The 18,211-nt window shown below is 55.2% G+C and overlaps 1 protein-coding gene across 1 annotated transcript in view; it reads right to left on the minus strand.

The window, feature by feature from the left end:
- LOC105471836 (SH3 domain containing ring finger 3) overlaps positions 1-18,211 on the minus strand; it is a 373,482-nt gene that overhangs the window by 86,249 nt on the left and 269,022 nt on the right. Inside the window, exon 5 of the mRNA XM_011724585.3 lies at positions 223-326. Coding sequence (XP_011722887.2) covers positions 223-326 — 104 coding nt within the window. The remainder of the gene's footprint in view (positions 1-222; positions 327-18,211) is intronic.

An 18,211-nucleotide genomic window follows, 5' to 3' on the forward strand; every position in this document is an offset into this window, starting at 1 on the left:
CCTGCTTAGAAGAAACGTCCTAGAAACATCAACATCAAAAGGAACTGCTAGACTTTTGTCTTCCACACTCTCCTTTCAGTGGTGTTATTAGATGCACATAACTATACTGGTCAACCAGTAACACATGGGAAAACCCCGCGGAAACCACACGTGGACAGGCCAGCCCAGGCAGGAGGGAGGGCTGCAGGCACGGGACCCCGACAGACACAAAGGGCAGCTCACACGTTGAGGGGCAGCTGGACCTTGGGAGGCGTGCCCTGCTCTCCAGACACCGAGGCAGCTCGCGGGACAGCTGTGGGGGTAGATCCTGCCGAGGAGGAGGCATCCTGGAAACAGACAAGAGGGGACAGGAGTGAGGAGACAGAGACCCCATCCAAGGGAAAGAGAAATGCAAGGTGAGGCTGCATCCACAGGTGCCTGTGCTTCCCCAGCTGTCGGGCTGTTTGGCCTCCAAAGTGCCGTGCCTACCTGGACTGTCAAAATGGTTCTCCAATCATGGGAGGGAGCCTGGCAGCCCAGGACCCCTGCCCTGAGGTGGTTTTCGAGAGCCCCTTCCCAGCAGCTCAGGGAGCCTTCTACGGCCTGCGTCCAGGCTGGTCAGCGTCACGCTATAGTCAGGACGCGGAGAGGCCGTGTTCCAGACCTCGCTTTGTTCTTAGACCTTGAATTAATTATTATTGTGTTTGTTTAAAAAAATCCACACGAAATCTTTCATGCTAGGAAACAGAGCTTATTTAAAAAGAGCATCCCCAGGAACTGGAGATTAATCCTTAAAGAAAATTAGTCCCATGACAGCAGACAGAGCAGCAGGCCAAGAGGACCGGGAGTCACAGGGCGCCCCCCTCCCCCCAAGACCCCAAAGTGTTCCAAGCTTCAAGGGTTTTTTAAGCGAGGAGATGACCCGAGGAATGGTCAGCATCAGTGGTGCGCTGTGCTCTCCAGGGGCAGTGGAGGGGCTGAGGGAGGAATCTGGGTGGCACCATGGTCTTGCCAAGGGAATTCCTACATGGAGAATCCTCAGCCCCAGCCCGTGTAGGGCAGAGCTGCCCCCAGGTCCCCCTACCACCCAGCTTGCTCGCCCTGCCCCGGCCTTCCCTAGGACAGTGTCCTGTCTTCCTGTTCAGAGGCATTTGATGGCAGAGGGGTCTGACCTGTGTCCCTCTCAAACATCTGTCCGAGTCCCAGCCCTGGCACCAGTGCTTGTGGTCTTATCTGGAATAGGGGTCTTTGCAGATATGAGGTAAGGAGCCTGAGAATAGATCATCCTTGATTAGAGTGGGCCCCAAATCCAGTGATGAGTATCCTTACAAGACAGAGGAGGAGGAGCGGGATGTGGAGGGGAAGGAAGCCCATACGAGGACGGAGCAGAGATGGGAGTGATGCATCCACAAGCCAAGGGGTGCTGAGGATGCCAGCAGCCACCAAAGCCAGGAGGGAGCCCCGGAACAGACTCCCCTCAGCCTCGGGAGGAACTAGACCTGCCCACACCTTGACTTGGGGCTTCCGACCTCCAGAGCTGTGAGAGAACAACTTTCTGTTGCTTTTAGCCACCTAAGTTTGTGGTACTGTTCTGGAAGCCCCAGGATACCCCATCAGAGGGGCTGTCGGGGAGCCTGGAGGAGGAAGGGGTCCATCTCCCTTCAAGGAGAGAGCCATGGGTCTCCTCCCTTCCTCGAGGATCCCATTTAGGCCTGACAAGGGGCAGAATAGCAGTCCCGGCAGAAACTGGAGCAGAGGATGGGGCAGAATAGCAGTCCCGGCAGAAACTGGAGCAGAGGATGCGGCCAGGTTGCAGGTACCTTGGACAAAGACAGGTTTGGCGGGGTGCGGGGGCTGCCTGGCTCTGAATGGGGAAGGTGCCTGTGTCCCCAGTGTGTGTCCTCAGGTGAGTGAAAGGCACTAGAAGCAGAGACCATACAGATGGAGGGAGAGCCACCTGGAAGTTGCCCCAGGCAGGCAGCCAGCCCTGTACCCTGACTGGCCTCACACCACCTTCTTAGCTTAGGAGCAAGAAGCTTCTCAGCTTTCTCATCACTCACTGACCAGGTCTGGCCTTGCTTAACTGATAACCTCTGCATGCTGCCGGCCACCTACCTGCCCCTCCCTGGCTGGTCACAGCCCTCCCTGACCAGTGATCATGAGCAGAGCCTAAAACCATGCCACGCGGGCAGCGTCTACAAAGTCAGAAACGATTTCTTCCTCCTGTTTAAACCCAGTGCGCCTGGCAGAATGAGCAGGTGCAACTGAGAGACTCCCCTTGTGTCTCTAGGGTAACTCCAAGTCTCAAATGACTTCCATTGCAATGCAGACACTGTGAGAGAAACCTTTGATTTTCAAAGGCTCCTGAGAGAGCCAGGTGTCCAGAGGGCAGCCCCTCACGGACCTCATCCCTCGGCTACATGAAGAAGCAGGAAAGGCTGAGCACCATGTGGGAACAGGGCTGGAAGGGGGCATTCCTTCCCACGGATGGATTCCAGGGTCTTCTGTCTGCCCGGGACACCTGCCCTCTCCATGAAGGGAGACAGGGACCAGGAGGTCCCAACAATGCCAGGATCACTTTCCTTCTAGAAAACTCCCCAGAGCCGGTCCAGATCATGGGTCACCATCCATGGAGGTATAGGTGGGGGCTGGAGAGCGAGTATGAGGGCAGAGACACCCCAAGGGAGGGAGAAGGAGAAGCTGCCACCTCACTCTCCACCAGGCCCTCCCTGCCACAGGCATCTGTGCAGAGGAGAGGGTGTCCCCGTGCTGCTTTCTCCAGTGTCCACTGAAGAAACGTGTGGGAAGGATCTTAGGGTCATTCACTCACCCACTCAAATAGTTACCAAGCAGGTCCAGCACAGGGACAACAGGCTACACGCGGACACTCGAGGAACCTGGTGTTCCCTCCCCCATGGGGAACACCATGGCCTGTGACTGTGTGGGACTTGCAATCCAGGTGGCCAAACACTGGACATATTTTTCTTTGAGATGAAGTCTCACTCTGTCGCCCAGGCTGGAGTGCAGTGGCGAGATCTCGCCTCACTGGAACCTCTGCTTCCGGGCTCAAGCGATTCTCCTGCCTCAGCCTCCTGAGTAGCTGGGATTACAGGTGCACACTACCACGCCCGGCTATTATTTTGTTTGCTGTTGTTGTTTTGAGACAAGAGTCTTGCTCTGTCACCCAGGCTGGAGTGCAATGGCACAATATCGAGTGCAGTGGCTCAGACCTGTAATCACAGCATTTTGGGAGGCTGAGGCGGGAAGATCATGAGGTCAGGAGTTCGAGACCAGCCTGGCCAATATGGTGAAACCCCATCTCTACTAAAAATACAACAATTAGCCAGGCGTGATGGCGCATGCCTGTAATCCCAGCTACTGGGGAGGCTGAGGCAGGAAAATTGCTTGAACCCAGGAGACGGAGGTTGCAGTGAGCTGAGCTATTTTGTATTTTTAATAGAAAAAGGGTTTCACCATTTTGGCCAGGCTAGTCTTGAACTCCTGACCTCAGGTGATCTGCCCTCATTAGCCTCCCAAAGTGCTGGGATTACAGGCGTGAGCCACTGTGCCTGGATTGGACATGTAATTCTAAGCATGCAGGAGCCCCGGGAAGTTCAGCGTGCACAGGCCCCTTACACAGGTACCCAACCTGGGCTGGGCGTGGCTGGGAGGGCTTCGAAAGGCATGAGGCAGGCCTGTCAGGGAATGTCTTAGTCTGTTTAGTGTTGCTCACGATAGAATACTTAAAACTGGGTAATTTATAACGAAAAGGAATTTATTTCTTATAGTTCTGGAGACTTGAAAAGTGCAGTGCCGTACGGCCACTTCTGGTGACAGCCTTCTTGCTGGTGGGGACTCCGCAGAGCATTGCATGACGAGGGAGCTGAGCGTGCTGGCTCAGGTCCTGCTCCTTCTTCTTAGAAAGCCACCGGCCCCGCTCCCATGAGTCTAGGGATCCACGAGTGATGATTCAGCCTTGCCCTCATGACCTAACTGCCTTTTAAAGGCTCCACCTCTCAGCGCTGCGTCTGGGGGATTAAATTTCAACATGAATTTCAGAGGGGACACTCAAGCCACGGCAGGGAGGTGGTGAGGGTGGGTGGTGGGCCTAGAGGAGCCCGGGCCAGCTCATGTGGGAGGCCAGATGAAGTGAGGGTTTGGAGGCAAAGGGGGCAGTATCCCCATGGGATGAGGACAGGCTGTGCGGGGCCTCCGGAGAGGGCCTTCACTCGGAGGGCACGGAATCCCTGCAAGACGGGCAGGGAGAAGGCAGCCACACGCCAGGACCTGCCAGCTTTGCAGGGAACCCATCAGGAAGTGCGAGGGAGCCCAGCCTGCACCGGCAGACGGCAAGGGAGCCAGGAGGGGACCTGGACGCGCTCAGGGGGCTGTTAGTAGGAATAGCAGCCGCGACTGTAGCACCTGTGACTGAAGCACTCGCCCTGTGCAGAGCCTACCATGGCTGGGCCCAGCTCTGGGCACTTCCCCGGAACAATGCTTTCAACCTTCGCAAGCCTGCGATGGGTATTTCGAACTCAGCCCATGCAGAGGCCACGTGCTTAGCCACCACACCGTGGTGTAAGTTCCTCACAGCTGCTGAAACGAACAGAGACTCAGGGGCTTACAATCACACAGAAGGTCTTTAAGTCAGAAGTTCTAAAATCAAGGTGTGGCATGGCTGTGTTCCCTCTGGGAGTCTAGAGGAGACTCCATTCCCTGCCTTTGTAGCTTCTAGAGGCTTCCAACGTTCCTTGGCCCCCTCCACGTTAAGGCCAGCAGTGGTGCATCTTCCTCTCTCTCGCCTCTGCTTCCACCACCCCATCCCCTTCCCTGACTCTGGCCTCTGCTTCCCTCTCGGGAGGGCCTTTGTGGCTGAGGTGGCCCAGGTGATCCAGGAGCATCTCCATCTCAGGGTCTTTTCCCGTTTGCCACGTCAGATGACACATTCTCAGGTTCCGGGATCAGCACTTGGATATGTGTGGGGGCCATCATTCCCTTCTCCACCAACAAGATTAGGTCTGAAGGACATTGAGGGAGGAGCATGGGCTGAGTTTGCAGCCTTGGCCAGATGGAGATGCTGTTGGAGAGACAGGAGCAAGAGACCAGAGAGGCCATGAGCTCGCTGCTGGACACGCAGTATTTGGTGTGCCTGGAAATGTCTCAGTGTGGATGATGAGGGTGCTGGTGCCGCCAACCAGGAACTCAGAGGGGATTGGCCTGGGCAGCAGATCTGGGGTCATGTATGTATAGCTGATCTACGAGGCAATGCAGTCTCGTGGGAAAGCCCTTAGCTCCCAGGTGCGTGACCTGTGTTTGTGACCATAGCCAAGATGGCACCTGTGAGCCTCCGATCTATCATCGTGTCCATTGAGGGTCATGAACTTCTGCTCTGACCGTAATGGTAACAGGCCAGGTTTACCCTCCTGCCTAAAAAACTGAAAAAACCAGATGAAACCTGAATCAAAGCTCCCAAGACTATAGAAATGAAGCAGTGGAGGACAGAGCCCCCAAGACATGAGAAGATGGGGTGGTGGAGGCTCGTATGGTCTACAGAGCTGTGGTACCAAGTAAGACAATCCATAGTCTATAAAGCAGTCACTCTAAGTCCACAGAATAGGCCCTCAACAAAGCTCGTGATAATGGTCCTGAAGCCAACAGGGTAGATGGTGCAGTGGCCTGGGAGACAGTGAGGAGGGAGGACGCCCTGGCCCCGCCTGCGGGACGCCACCCAGAAGAGGGCCCTGACGGAGGCCAAGATGGGGCAGCCTGAGAAACAGAAGGAGACCCGCAGTCCAGGGGAGACGGTGCTTCAGAGGGGATGTCATTGTTCATTGAGCTGCACGCTGTGGAATGGCCAAGGAAGCCGAGGACCTAGACGGACCCAGCCGTCTTGGCTTTGCTGACATGCACGGGTGATTCCTGGGGCAGGTGACTACCCCTACGGGACCACTGGAGGGGAGTTACACCTCTTGATCCCACTCACAGGACACGGAGGACCCCAGTGTGCTTCGTGCAGGGAAAGCCCTCACTCCTGGCTTGGGCTAGTGGACCCACAGTCCCCTGGTTTCTGTCCCGTTCTGCCATAGTTAGTACCAGAGAAGCCTGAAAACTCAGGTCCCGCAGGGCATGGCCCTCGTGACATGCCCGTGCTGTGTGGAGGGCTGGTGGGGGCAGGGCCCCAGTGCACAGAATAGGGAGGCGAATGGGGGGCCGGAGAAGTTCTCACACAGTCAGCCCCACGTCTTGGTGATTTGGGCTTGTAGACAAAGCTGTTCTCCATTCTAGAGGGGGAGAGACAGACAGGAAGACACAGAGACCCGGAGAGAAACAGAGGTAGACAGACAGAAATAGAAAGAGACAGACAGACAGAGACAGAGAAGGAAAAAAAGCCTGTAGCCCCAGCAGTTTCCTGTTAAGAATGAATCCTAAAATAATCAGACAGGCCAGGCATGGTGGCTCACGCCTGTAATCCCAGCACTTTGGGAGGCCAAGGCAGGCAGATCACTTGAGGGCTGGAGTTTGAGACCAGCCTAGCCAGCATGGTGAAACCTTGTCTCTACTAAAAATACAAAATGTAGCTGGGCATGATGGTGGGCACCTGTAATCCCAGTTATTGGGAGGCTGAGGCAGGAGAATTGCTTGAACCTAGGAGGTGGAGGTTGCAGTGAGCCGAGATCATGCCACTGCACTCCAGCCTGGGCGACAGAGCAAGACTCTGTCTCAAAAGTACATATATATATATACACACACACACATACATACATACATACATACATACATAAAATAATGATAATCAGACAAGTCAGAATGGAGGTACAAGTAAGGATTTCGCAGCAGCACTGTTTATGATATGAAAAACCTGCACTCCTGATGCAAGCTAAAATGTCCCATGGTATTGGGCTGGCAGGCTGATGAGGAAAGAGAACGTCCCACTGCTGCCTGTGCCGTGGTCTCCATGGCCAGGCCTGAAGGGCCATGTAAGGTATGCAGAGTGGAAATGGAGGTGAGAGCCTTGCATATGAAGGCTTATCTAATTTTTGACAGTGATACATGTATTTTCATGGCAAAAAGTCAGGAAACTTACATACCAAACCACAACTTTGCTCCCCTGGGGAGCTGCCTTTTGGGATAATTGCATTGTTTTTTAATCTACACTTTAATATCAAGTGACAATGGTTTCCTGAAACATTTCCACAGTGGTATGAGAAGAATAACAGAGTTAACACTTGAGGTCTGGCTGATGGTAAACCTGTGTCTGTCTCAATCCCCCATGTGCCATCTTTGTCAGGGGATCCTGGGAGCTGACAAAGGGCAGGGGTGACCCTGTAGCACCAGCAGGGGCTGGGCCGGCAGTTCTGTGCTCCCAGGCACTGGGCACTCAGCTCTGTAGCAGCGGGAAGAGTGGGTATGTAAGATGATAGGCACGCACTGGTCCTGCTCTTGTTACCATGCCTGCTGTCCTGTTCCGATAAATGCTCCACAAGCAGCCAAGCTGTCCCAAACCAGCACAGCACAAGCAAAGTGCAGCCAGAGCCACGGTGGGGCCACACTGGGAGGGTGGCCTGCCTGGAGCCTGCCCCAGCACATGGATCTCCACCTCCCAATGTCCTGGAGCTGCTCAAGCCATACTCCAGTGAAAGGGGGGCAATGTGTCTGGCCGGGAGAGACCGAGGAGACTGTGTTTTGTCTGCTGGGCAGAGGCTGAAGGCTGGGCTGAGAGTGCACACCGTGCAGAGCACATGCACGTGCACCACGGCGGCCGAAGGCTCACCATCCCATCTGTGCCGGCCTCCACCGACTGCCCTGTGTGAGTCCAGCGTAAAGCAACCCACAGGGCTGGGTGTCAGGAGGCTCGGGAGGGCTCAGCCAAGGAGCCTGGGGCATGGACAGTGGGAGCTGCCACAGGGCCCATTCGGGGGGCTGGGGCCTTGGCTACCCTGACACAGGCTGTCCCTAAAGACAGCAGGAGGGAGACATTCCGGCGGCTTCACTGGAATCCTGGCCTTCAGCTGACACTTGATACAGCGAAAGCTCCTAGCAAATATGTGGGATTTAACAATAAGCTATTACTTAGAGCTGGAACGAGGAGCGGAGAGAGAGGTCAGATGTGTGGAAATGCTTTTTCCCAAAGGTCAAGATGAAGAATGCCTAAAACTGACATGGCTGAGCGTGGCTCTCGTGTGGCCGGCCCTCCTAGCATGGATGTCTGGTGTGGTGCCCAGAGCGAGAGGTGCCATAGGACATCCTGTTGTGTAGGAGGCAACGCTGGGTTGGGCTCTGCCCTCAGGGATATAGAAACTAAAAGTACAAAGAAGTGGCGGGCACACTGGTCGTGGCTTCCTGATGCTGACGGGGTCAGTCTGTCCTCTGAATCTGGTCTCTGTTGCTACGGATGCAAACAAGCAGCAGCTTCCTGGTGGCCACAGCGGGAGGGGGTCAGCGGTCCTCCCACTGACGGGCTCAGCAGCACCACACTGGGGGCCACAGGCCCAGCTGTACACAATGTGACTCCCAAGAACACGAGGCCTGCTGGGGGGCAGAGATGAGCAGCCACTGCTAACCCTGGCAGGAACCAACTGCAGGGCAAGGCACCTCTCCTTTAAATGACTGTAACCAGGAACTCCTGAGTAAAGGCACGGGCTTCCCCATGGCCAGCACCCTGCAAAGCCTGCGCTGGATGCGTTTCCAGCCCCCAACCAATGGCTCCTCTCCCCTGAAGTACTCACAACGAGGCTGAGAGTTGCTGACTGTGACACTGGGGACTTGAGGGCTCCTTGCCTCCAGCTCCAACCGTGGCACTTGGCCCTGGACGCAGGCCTGGCTTCCTCCTAACCACGAGCCACCTTTCTGATGCTGCTTTGATTTTTAATGGCTTGATTTTTAAACGATTCCAGGCCTTAAGGGATAAGTAAAGACTTGGCAGGAGTGAGGGAGTCAGCCCGTGATAAAAACAAGAAAAGAGAAGGAGTTCCAGGTGCCTTTGAGTAAAAAGAACTGGGGACACGGCCCTCAGACAGATGTTCATCCTATCTCCAAGATCACCCGATGGAAATCTCTGCTCCGACTTCAAAGCTAAGTGCAGCCCTGTCTGCCACGAAGTCGCGCCCAGCAGCCCATGCCCAGGAAAAGGCTCTGACTAGAATAAAGTAGGTTTGCACCATGGTTTTTTTAAATGGCTCCATAATGGATATCCGCCAGGATTTGGCCTGGGCAAGTGGACACACGTGTTCCGAAGGAGCTGGCCGACCATGCAGCGGCCCAGTTCTCTGACGCACTGACCCTACAGAACACTCCAGCATTCCCTCCCTCGGGCAGGATGCTCAACAACACAGCCTGTGAGCATTTCACACGAGCGCAGTAGTGCAGGGTCAGCTGACAGGGCTATAGGTAGGAGAGGTTGGCCTCGTCTGATGGAACTTAGCACAAGCAAACAGTAAAGTGACAGCGTGTGCGCTGATGATGCGTGGAGCTGTGGGGGCCCTCCACACCGAGGTCAGGGCTGGAGCTCAGCCTGACTGTGCAGTGCCCTGGATCCAGGCAAGCTCCACTGCTCCTGCATCTCTCTCCCTATCACAGAGCTCACAGGTGAATGGCACACAGCCCTGGAGCTGCTAGTCAGTAAAGACTGGGCTGTCATTTGTGACGGCAATATGTTTCATCAAATTCCAGCCTTCCCCTGGTTGGAAGCCTGGTGTCTGCTCTGGCGGCAGTGCTGTGGCCACTGTTCCCTGATTCTAAACCGCCCGGTTGTAACCAGACACTAGAGACTCCTCTGCTGCGTTGTAATGGGGCCCCTAAGCAGTGGCTGGGAACCAGGCCATAGTAGTTTCCTACTGGGATTACTAAAAGGGAAAAAAGGGGGTCTGGGGGTTGGCAGGCTGTACGGGGGCTCTGAGTCTCTTTCAGTGACACTATGGAACAGACGAAGACCCCGAGAAGAAACATCTCGTTTAAACTTTTAATATGAGTCCAGAAAACACTGTTATCACCCCCAAGGAGCAGTGAAACGGGCATGCATTATTCATCACTTGCTCCCACTCCATTACACGGGGTGTAAATCAGACCCTCATGAACTTGCTTCCCAAAGAAAACTCTAGAATAAAACATTTATGGCCTGATTCTTCTGCCTGGTTCTGCAAAGAGGAGCAAGCAGCTTGTGCAGCCAGAGGCCCCGCGTGCCTCTCGATCTCCCTCTCGGGGAGGGCAGCGGCCAGGAAGCCCCAGCGAGGGGGGTCTGTCCTGGGAGAGGCAGCGGCCATGCCTTCTGCCCACATAACTTCAGCACTCTCAGCTGGTGAGGGGAACTGCTTGCTCGCCGCTGAAGATGGAGGCCAGAACTCACCTCCGCTGCTGCCCACAGGCCACCTGCCCCCGCAGGAGTTCCAAATTTGCTGCTGGATATTTGATCCTCACCCACAGGTTGGATCCGGCCCAGCATTCTGCTTTTGTGAATAAAGTTTTATTGGCAGCCAGCCACGCCCACCATTCGCTGCGGTCTCCAGCTGCTCTGACACTGCAGGGTGGAGCTGAGTCACTGCGGCAGACACCACCTGGCTGCAAAGTCTAGATTATTCACTATCTGGCTGTTTCCTTTAGAAAGTTTGTGCCCCTGCTCTAGGTGTCTATGATGAGAAGATGAACCTCCTCCCCTTTCTGCCCTTGTCTTACTGGGCCAATAACTGGAACCAAAAAGTGAAAGTTGTGATCAAAAGGTTAACAAGAAATTCCCACAATATCACTAAGGAGAATGGATTAAAACAGTGGAATACAGGAGGAGCACATCCACAACCCGACTCCAGTCTGGGGAATGAAATCTCAAAACACTAAGAGGAAAGGGGAGGTCTGTCAAGGAAGTTATAGGACCCCTTTCTCACCTACCCGGGGCTTCCCAAGCCTCAGCTAAGAAGCAACCTATCTTGCCCTAGAGCCTTTCTTCTATCAGGAAGAGACGTGGATGGCCTCCGCTCATGGCCTTCCTCACAGATCTCGCTTGCCTGTTGCCTCTGATGGTAGCAAGGCCCTGGACCCTCCTCCCTGTGCACACCCATCAGGCCAGAGGCATCTCCGTCCTGCTTTGCATAAAAGGCACAATATTCATCCACATCCAACTGTGCATCCATTCTGCCTTCAAACAGAAAGTGCCTCCTTTACAGGCAGTGGCTGCAGGAGGGGTGGACTTTGAAATATCCTTTTGTTCAACTCTAATTCACTGTGTCCGTCTATCCGTCCTTCTGAGAGTGCCAGTGCCAGGCACTGCCTATACAGAGAGGGAAAGCACTCTCTACCACAGCAAAGCTCACGGGCTGGTAGAGGGGACAGTGATGGGGGGACGAGGTCCTGAGAGCAAACCCTGCCTGGGCGTGAGGGCATGTGGGACCCCGTTTTTCTCGCCCCCCAAACCCACACTGCATCCAGATAATGCCTGTGGATAGGCAGGCGGTTTAGCCTGGAGCGAGAGGGCAGATGAGCTCTGGCAGAGGGAGGCCGAGGCAGTCAGGAGAACTGGGTGGAGAAGGTTCTTAGCTCCTCACAGTCCTCCCGTCTAGGGCCATCATGGGCCTTCACATTATAGCCCTGAGGACACCGACCTCAGTGGCCTGGTTTCCTCCTGCTTTACCTGTGCTGATAGAGGCCCTTCCTTCTTTCCACCCTCTGAGGCATGGACTGTATGCTAGTCTCCTGGTGGGCTCCATGGGGCCTACAGGTGGCCATTCATGAAAAACCTTCTGTAGATCCCTGCAGGATATGGCTTCAACAGCTGCTAGGACAAGGGAGTGGCTCTCCTATGCTGCCAGCCAATAAGTGCCCACCCAGAGCTCCCGGATGCTCTCCAAATGCCAAGAAGACCCAAGGATCTTTCCTGACACTGTCCAAGGATGGCCTGGAGGCACAGGCAGAAACCCGTGGATCCGGTTCCTAGCTTGTCATAGCAGCAAAAGAAACGCTGCCGGCACCCTGCACCGTGTTTGGCAAGCTTTGCAATTGACAAAAATCATCAGGACGCCAGGTCACAGGCAGCCACGGTGTCCTCTGTTCCCACTTAAAGACCAGGATTGGTAAGTCACGGAGGTACAGCTATTTCCAGATTTGTAGAAGAAAGTTTTCTTGTGTAAGATTCTCACAATGGGATTTTAAAAAAATTCATCCCAGGCTCCCTTACTTTTTGTTTTGCCTCCTTATAAGGTACGTAATTAAATTCATAACTTTCTGAAAATGCTAAAAATAAGCCCAGGTGCTCCGCTATGCAGGCAGTTCGTGCTCTGCAGGTGAGAGCCAGAGCCAGAGCCAGAGGCTGCATAGGTTATAAGCAGTAAGTCTGGGGGCTGCCAGGCCTGAGGCAGGAAGGTCCTGCTTCAGCTCCTTCAGCTTTTCCCCAGCACTTCCTCCTGCTTGAAGCATCTGTCTGTCTGTCCTGTGGCAAAGATAAGACCCAGCCAACACAGGAAGCTGCATAGGAGACAAATAGCAGCTGGTGATGCATTTTAAAGTTGCCCAGAAGCTTCCATAAGGAACTCTCCTCATTTACTTCTCAGACACGAAGAGACTTGACAAATGTTCTCTTTTGATGTTCTCCCGGCTGAATTTCAAACACTTCCCCTTCCATTGATTTTAAAGGGTATGTTCCTAATCTCCAAGGGTTGCTTATTTGGAGGTAATTTGTAAGTCATGGTGCTCTCCAGAGCAGGGAAGTTGGCAAGAGCCAGTGAAGGTGCTGGTCCTGGCTGGATGGCGAGTCAGCCTGCATCTGACCACACTCTGGAGCCACCAAGAGCCCCTGCCCAGAGGCAGGACACTCATGGGCAGTATTAGTGGGTGCCACGGCAGTGCAAGCATAACGTCAGAGCCACACCGGCCTTACTTTGGAAAGGTGTCGGCTCTTCCTTTGAAGCTTCTCAACCTCTGTGCTCAGAAATGCAAACTTGCTGAGTTGCAGGGAAGTGACGCCTGGAGACGGTTCTCCTCAAGGCCCTGCTGGACTCCATGTGCCCACCCCCTCAACAGGGCGGGGCTGTAGGATTGGTTTTGGCCACTGAAAAGAGCATGAGCAGAGGCTTCCTTGTGGAAACCTCATTTCTAGTTGCCTCATTTCTGCCCCTGCTACGGTCCTGGAGACATTCTACACCAGGAGTCAGCAGGCGTTTTCTGTAATGGGCTCCGTAATAAACATCTCAGGCTGTGTGGGTCTTACGAATCTCTGCCACAACTCCTCAATATCTCTATTATGGCCTAAAAACAGCTGCGGATGATACACAAATGGGCGTGTGTGACCCTGTTCCAGCAAAGCTTTCATTTACCAAAAGAAGCAGTGGCTGGACTCAGCCTGTGGCTGTTTGCTGGTGTCCCGGGTGAGGATGGTAGAGCCAAGCCCTCTTCTGCCGGTGATTCACAGTATGAGTGAGAAGCAAGCGTCCGCAGCTTGGTGCCCTGGAGAACGTGGGCTGCTTATCACGTGATGTGGCTACTCTCAGTGATGGACGCAGGCACTCCAGAGCTGACTGCCCATAGAGGGTCCTCGGGCACCTGCTTGATTTCATACTTGGTTTATGAGGAAATTTTTCTAAAATGTAATCAATCATTTCCCAATTTGATCCAATAACTTAAAAGCAAATGTGTCATAGTAGAGGTGGCCTGAATGGCTTCTTTCCCCCTCCTCTGATTATCCTTCCTCCTCCACCAGAGCGCCGACATGTGAATGATACTCCATTACGCCCGAAGCACCAGCTGAGCCTCTGACCTCTCCCAATCGCAAAGGAAGAATCCCTAGGGGTGCAAACATGAGCAGGACGGGCCAGCTGAGGCTCAGCCAGCTGTATGCCCTGGACACCTTCAGCCAGGGCCCCACAGCTGTGTCCTCTCCCCAGCCATCGACGTGCAGCCAGGCCTGTGAGGGTTGAGGAAGGTCACACAGCCTCTTAGCTACCATGCTGCTTTACGTACAAGACCATTCAATGAGGAATGCTGCTGGTGCTGTTTTGTGGCCCACCCAAGAAGGAAGCTAGCGTGTGAGAGCCCCACCTGTGGGCCACTGGCACCTAGCTCCTGCCTTCAAGGACCTAAAAGCCCAGGGAGGAAGCGGGGACAGCCATACACACAAATAATGTTCCATCATGGGCACATGGGAAGTCCTGCAGGCAAAGAGATAGTGGGGGAATTGATTTGGCGGTGGAAAGGTGACATGGGGCCACAGAAAGCTGCCAAAGGAGGTGAACATGTCAGATGGCCTGAAGAGTGGGCAGGCGCCTTTCTGCACAGGTATGTGTCTGTGGTTGCCTGGTGGGTAGAATGCCATGCTGAGGGGCAGCAAAAGGGACATGGGCAGGTGGGAAGGGATTAGCTGCGGCAGTCTCGGGGAGAAACGAGCCAAGGCCAGAGCAGTGTGGGTCGCAGGCCGCAGATTGGCACGGGCTCTCGGGAGTGGAGAGTGCTGCCGGAAGCTGGAGAGGCAACCAAGGGCCAGTCTGAAGGCTCCCCAGAACCTTCCAAGGGACTCAGCAGGGAACTCAGGGGCAGGGAGTCAGCGTTGGGGAAGACGAAGAGTGTTAGCTCAGGGCACCTAAGGACAGTGGTGACTCCTTGAAGAGCAGATGGAACACAGAAGGGGAAGCAGGTTTGCGGAAAGAGGGGTGTCATCGGTTGCTCCTGGCATGCACTGAAGTCGAGGCGTCTCTCCAGGAAGCCAGCAGGTAGTTGGAGAAGAGAATCTGTAGTTTGAAAGAGGTGCCGGCAGGCAGAGTTTAGGGACGTTGGCTGGGGTTCTGGAGAGGGTGAGCCCCCATGGGTGAGTGTGCCCAGGATGGGAAGAGAAGGTGGGGGGCACTGGTATCTGTGTAGATGTAGGAGCTAGAAAGAAGGTCTGGCAAGAGGGGCCGGGACAGGGCTGCACTGGAAAGAAGAGTCACAGATCAAAGGGGACAGGCTCAGGAAGGGGTGCTGTCCACAGCGTCGACTGCTGTCAAGAGGTCAAGATGGTGGATGAGGAAGGAGGACACTGGGCAGGGCACTGGTAACTGTGGCTGGGTCAGCTTCAGCAGCAGGGGTGGTGGACAAGATCAGACTGCAGAGAGTCGAGCACATCCAGGGGAAAGAGGAAGCAGTAGGTCAGTGAGAGAAGAATGGGACTGGGCCTTCCACAGAGGTGCTGGGAGGGCACCCAGTGGGAGAAAGGTCAGCTCTGCTTGGCCACCAGCCTGGGCTGCACCCCACCTGCGCAGGCCCCGTGTTCCCGTGGCAGCTTCTGGGAGGCGCCCAGCGGCAGCCCCAGCAGCTCCTTGGCCACCGTGACTGTGCCTGTGGCCGGCCTAGGCCTGGCAAAGCTTCCTTCTAGGCCCCACTCCCGCATCCTTCTGTCCCCCGTCCCTGCCCCTGCAGAGTAGCCGCTGAGACTCCCAGTCTCCAGCCTGTAGCATTTCCCACATGGCTACTCCGAACCCAGGCGCTGGCCTGTTCTGCATCGGCACCTCCCTCCCCGCCGGGTCTCGAGCTCACCTTACACAGCTCCCAGCTCTCTCCTCTGTTTCACAGCTCTTCTTTTTCAGCATTCTCATCAACAAAGCCTCAGCCTAAAGCCCTTTCCGGCAAAGAGCTGGACAGTGGATATTTCAGGCTGTGTGGGTGTCAGAGTCTCTGACGCTTTTTCTTCTCCTTCCTTTACTTCTTCCCCTCCTTCCCATCCTGCAGTGGTCTCGGCCACACCCACTCCTTACCCACCGCCAGCCTTCCAAAACCTCCAAGACCCAGCACAGCACCAAGCCAGAGACGGGCTCTTGGAGCAGACAACAGTGACTAGAGATGATGTGTCTGGTGTCTGGCGTCTTGGGCTGGTGATTCATTCCCCGATTCCCTGAGCAGCAGAAACAGCCACAACAGCCACCACAGCCAACGCTCAAGGTACACCTACCGAGGAGGGCGGCCCGCACGCACCCCCTCACTCCACCCTCGCAACGACCATGAGGGTGTGGGGGGGCACAGCTTGGCTCTATTTAACAGACAGGAAGCGGAGTTTCTGGGAAGTCAGGCAGCTTTCCCACGGTTGCAGGTACAGGGATAAGTGCTCAACCTGGCCGTCTGGCTCTGGAGGCTGGCTCTTAACTGCAGGGCTCCAAGAGGTTCAGCAACTCTCCTGGGGTGACACAGTTAGAGAGAGGGAGCCCGCACCTCCACCCCAGCACCCTGTCCTGTGCGCTGCACTGAGCCTGGCCTCAGCCTACAAGAAAAGCAAAGCAGGGGCACTTTACGGAACACTGCAGGGACCTGCTGGCATTCTCCTGCGCGTCTCCTTTGGCTTGAGGTCAGCCCTGTGCATTTTACAGAGCAAACTGGAAAGTTAAGTGATATCCGTGTCCTGACAGCACTCCTAACAGCCAGGGTGGGGCCCTGGAAGGCCAGGGAGGGCTGGCACGGAAGCACGGCCCTGAGGCGTCACCTCCACCCGGGGGGGCCTCAGCTTCCTCATCTCTGAAGTAGAAATAATGAACGACTGGCTCACTGTGGGGTGAGGTGGGCCATACAACCGGGGAAGCTGAGAAGTGATGCAAGCCAGGACAGAGAAAGTGAGATCAGCAGAGGAAGCCAAAGGAGAGATGGGGACAGGCAAACCACAGATGCATCCCCGACAGCCGCAGGGAGGAGGCCAGCCTCGGCCAGCACGGGGCTCTCAGGCTGTGCGCCCAGGCTTCACGGTGCTCAGGCACTTTGAAAAGCAGGGAAGTGTCCTCTATGCTTCAGACTCATTTCTGAAGCATTCTTCCTTTCTATTTTAAGACAACACCAAAGAAAGAGCAAAACCAGTCCATTACAGCGAGAGCCCCTTAATTCGGCCAGCTGAGGGGCTTCCTCATCCACATCCCCCCACCAACCCTGACTGTGGATCAACTGCAGTCGATGCATTGGACAGCACAGTGCCCAGTAAATGGCTCATCTCTACTCCAGCTGGCTGCGTTTCCAGGGCAGACACCTGCTGTTTGGACCTTTCTACAGAACCCAGTGCAGTGTTCAATGAGGATTCAGTAACTGTCGGGGACCATACCATGCTCACCCCAAAAGTAAACGCACTGGGACACACAACACACGATCTGAAATCCTCTGCTCCCCATGGCCCAAAAGTCCTGGTCCAGATGACCAGCCTCGCACACTTCACCAGCCGGTCTTCCCCTACGGCCCCAGTCGCCAGGTGCCAAGAATTCATCCTGTCAGTCAAGATATTCTTTATCACAGCCTGAATGGACACGCTGGGTCCTGAGGGGACTATGAGAGGCAGGGGACTGGCTGCTGCAGTGGCCCTTGCTGGGGCCAACATTGCCCCATGCTGTGGGCACCAAGGAGCCTGGGGTTGCAGGCCTTCCTGCTCTGTCCACTCCACGTTTCCCAAGATGGCAGTGCTGGCACGCGAGAGGCCTCTGTTTGTGGATGAGCGCATGCACATAGCAATGCTGAATTTCTCCAGGCCAATGATCAAAGCCGACGTGCCACGCCACCCACTAACCACAGAATCCTGGGTCTGGGCTCCCTCTCCCGGGGTGTGGCCAGCATGGTGGGGAAGAGAGTCCCTGCAGCACTGTGGTCACAGAAGGACCTGAGTCTGGCTCGCCTTGGCTGCCACGGGCCAGTCCTCAGGCCAGGCACTTCCTGGTCAGACACACATGGCCAGCAAGGTGGTAGGAACCAGGAAGGCAGTGCAGAGCAGGGGCAGACCGGGAGGGCTTGGTCTCTGGGCACATCCAGACCATAGCAGGACACTGGAGCCCGCAAGGGCAGCACGCACAGCTCACGCCTGCACCAGGTGCCCCTTCTGTCTCCCAGCAGCTCAATTAAATCAGGACAAGGAGACAGGCGGCATCTGCTTTATTTGACCTCTTGCCCTTTGAGGTGACCCAAACTAAAGTCAGGAGCCTGGCCATGACTTTCACTTCAAGCCGAACTGCTGGTAAATGGATCCCAGGATCCCAGTCCCACTAATCCCTAATTCCAATCCCTGTGGAGCCAGGTAGTATGCAAATTAATAGAAACATCTGTTCCCTTCCTGCCCCAGTAGACATCAGACTGCAGACGGCTTAGAAAGGTTCCCTCTGCTTGTTTTAACACAGAGGCCATGGCAACATGAGACGCTGGTGCAGGTGAGGATGCGGGAAGGAGAGGAAACCAGATCCTGCACCTGTGTGTGCTGAGCCCACATCTCAGGGGCCTGCGGGAAAGTGGTGGAGAAGATGCCCCAGGCCCTCTTGGGACACAGCAG

The sequence above is a fragment of the Macaca nemestrina genome, chromosome 13, assembly GCF_043159975.1.
Source record: "Macaca nemestrina isolate mMacNem1 chromosome 13, mMacNem.hap1, whole genome shotgun sequence".
In the NCBI taxonomy this organism is placed as follows: Eukaryota; Metazoa; Chordata; class Mammalia; order Primates; family Cercopithecidae; genus Macaca; species Macaca nemestrina.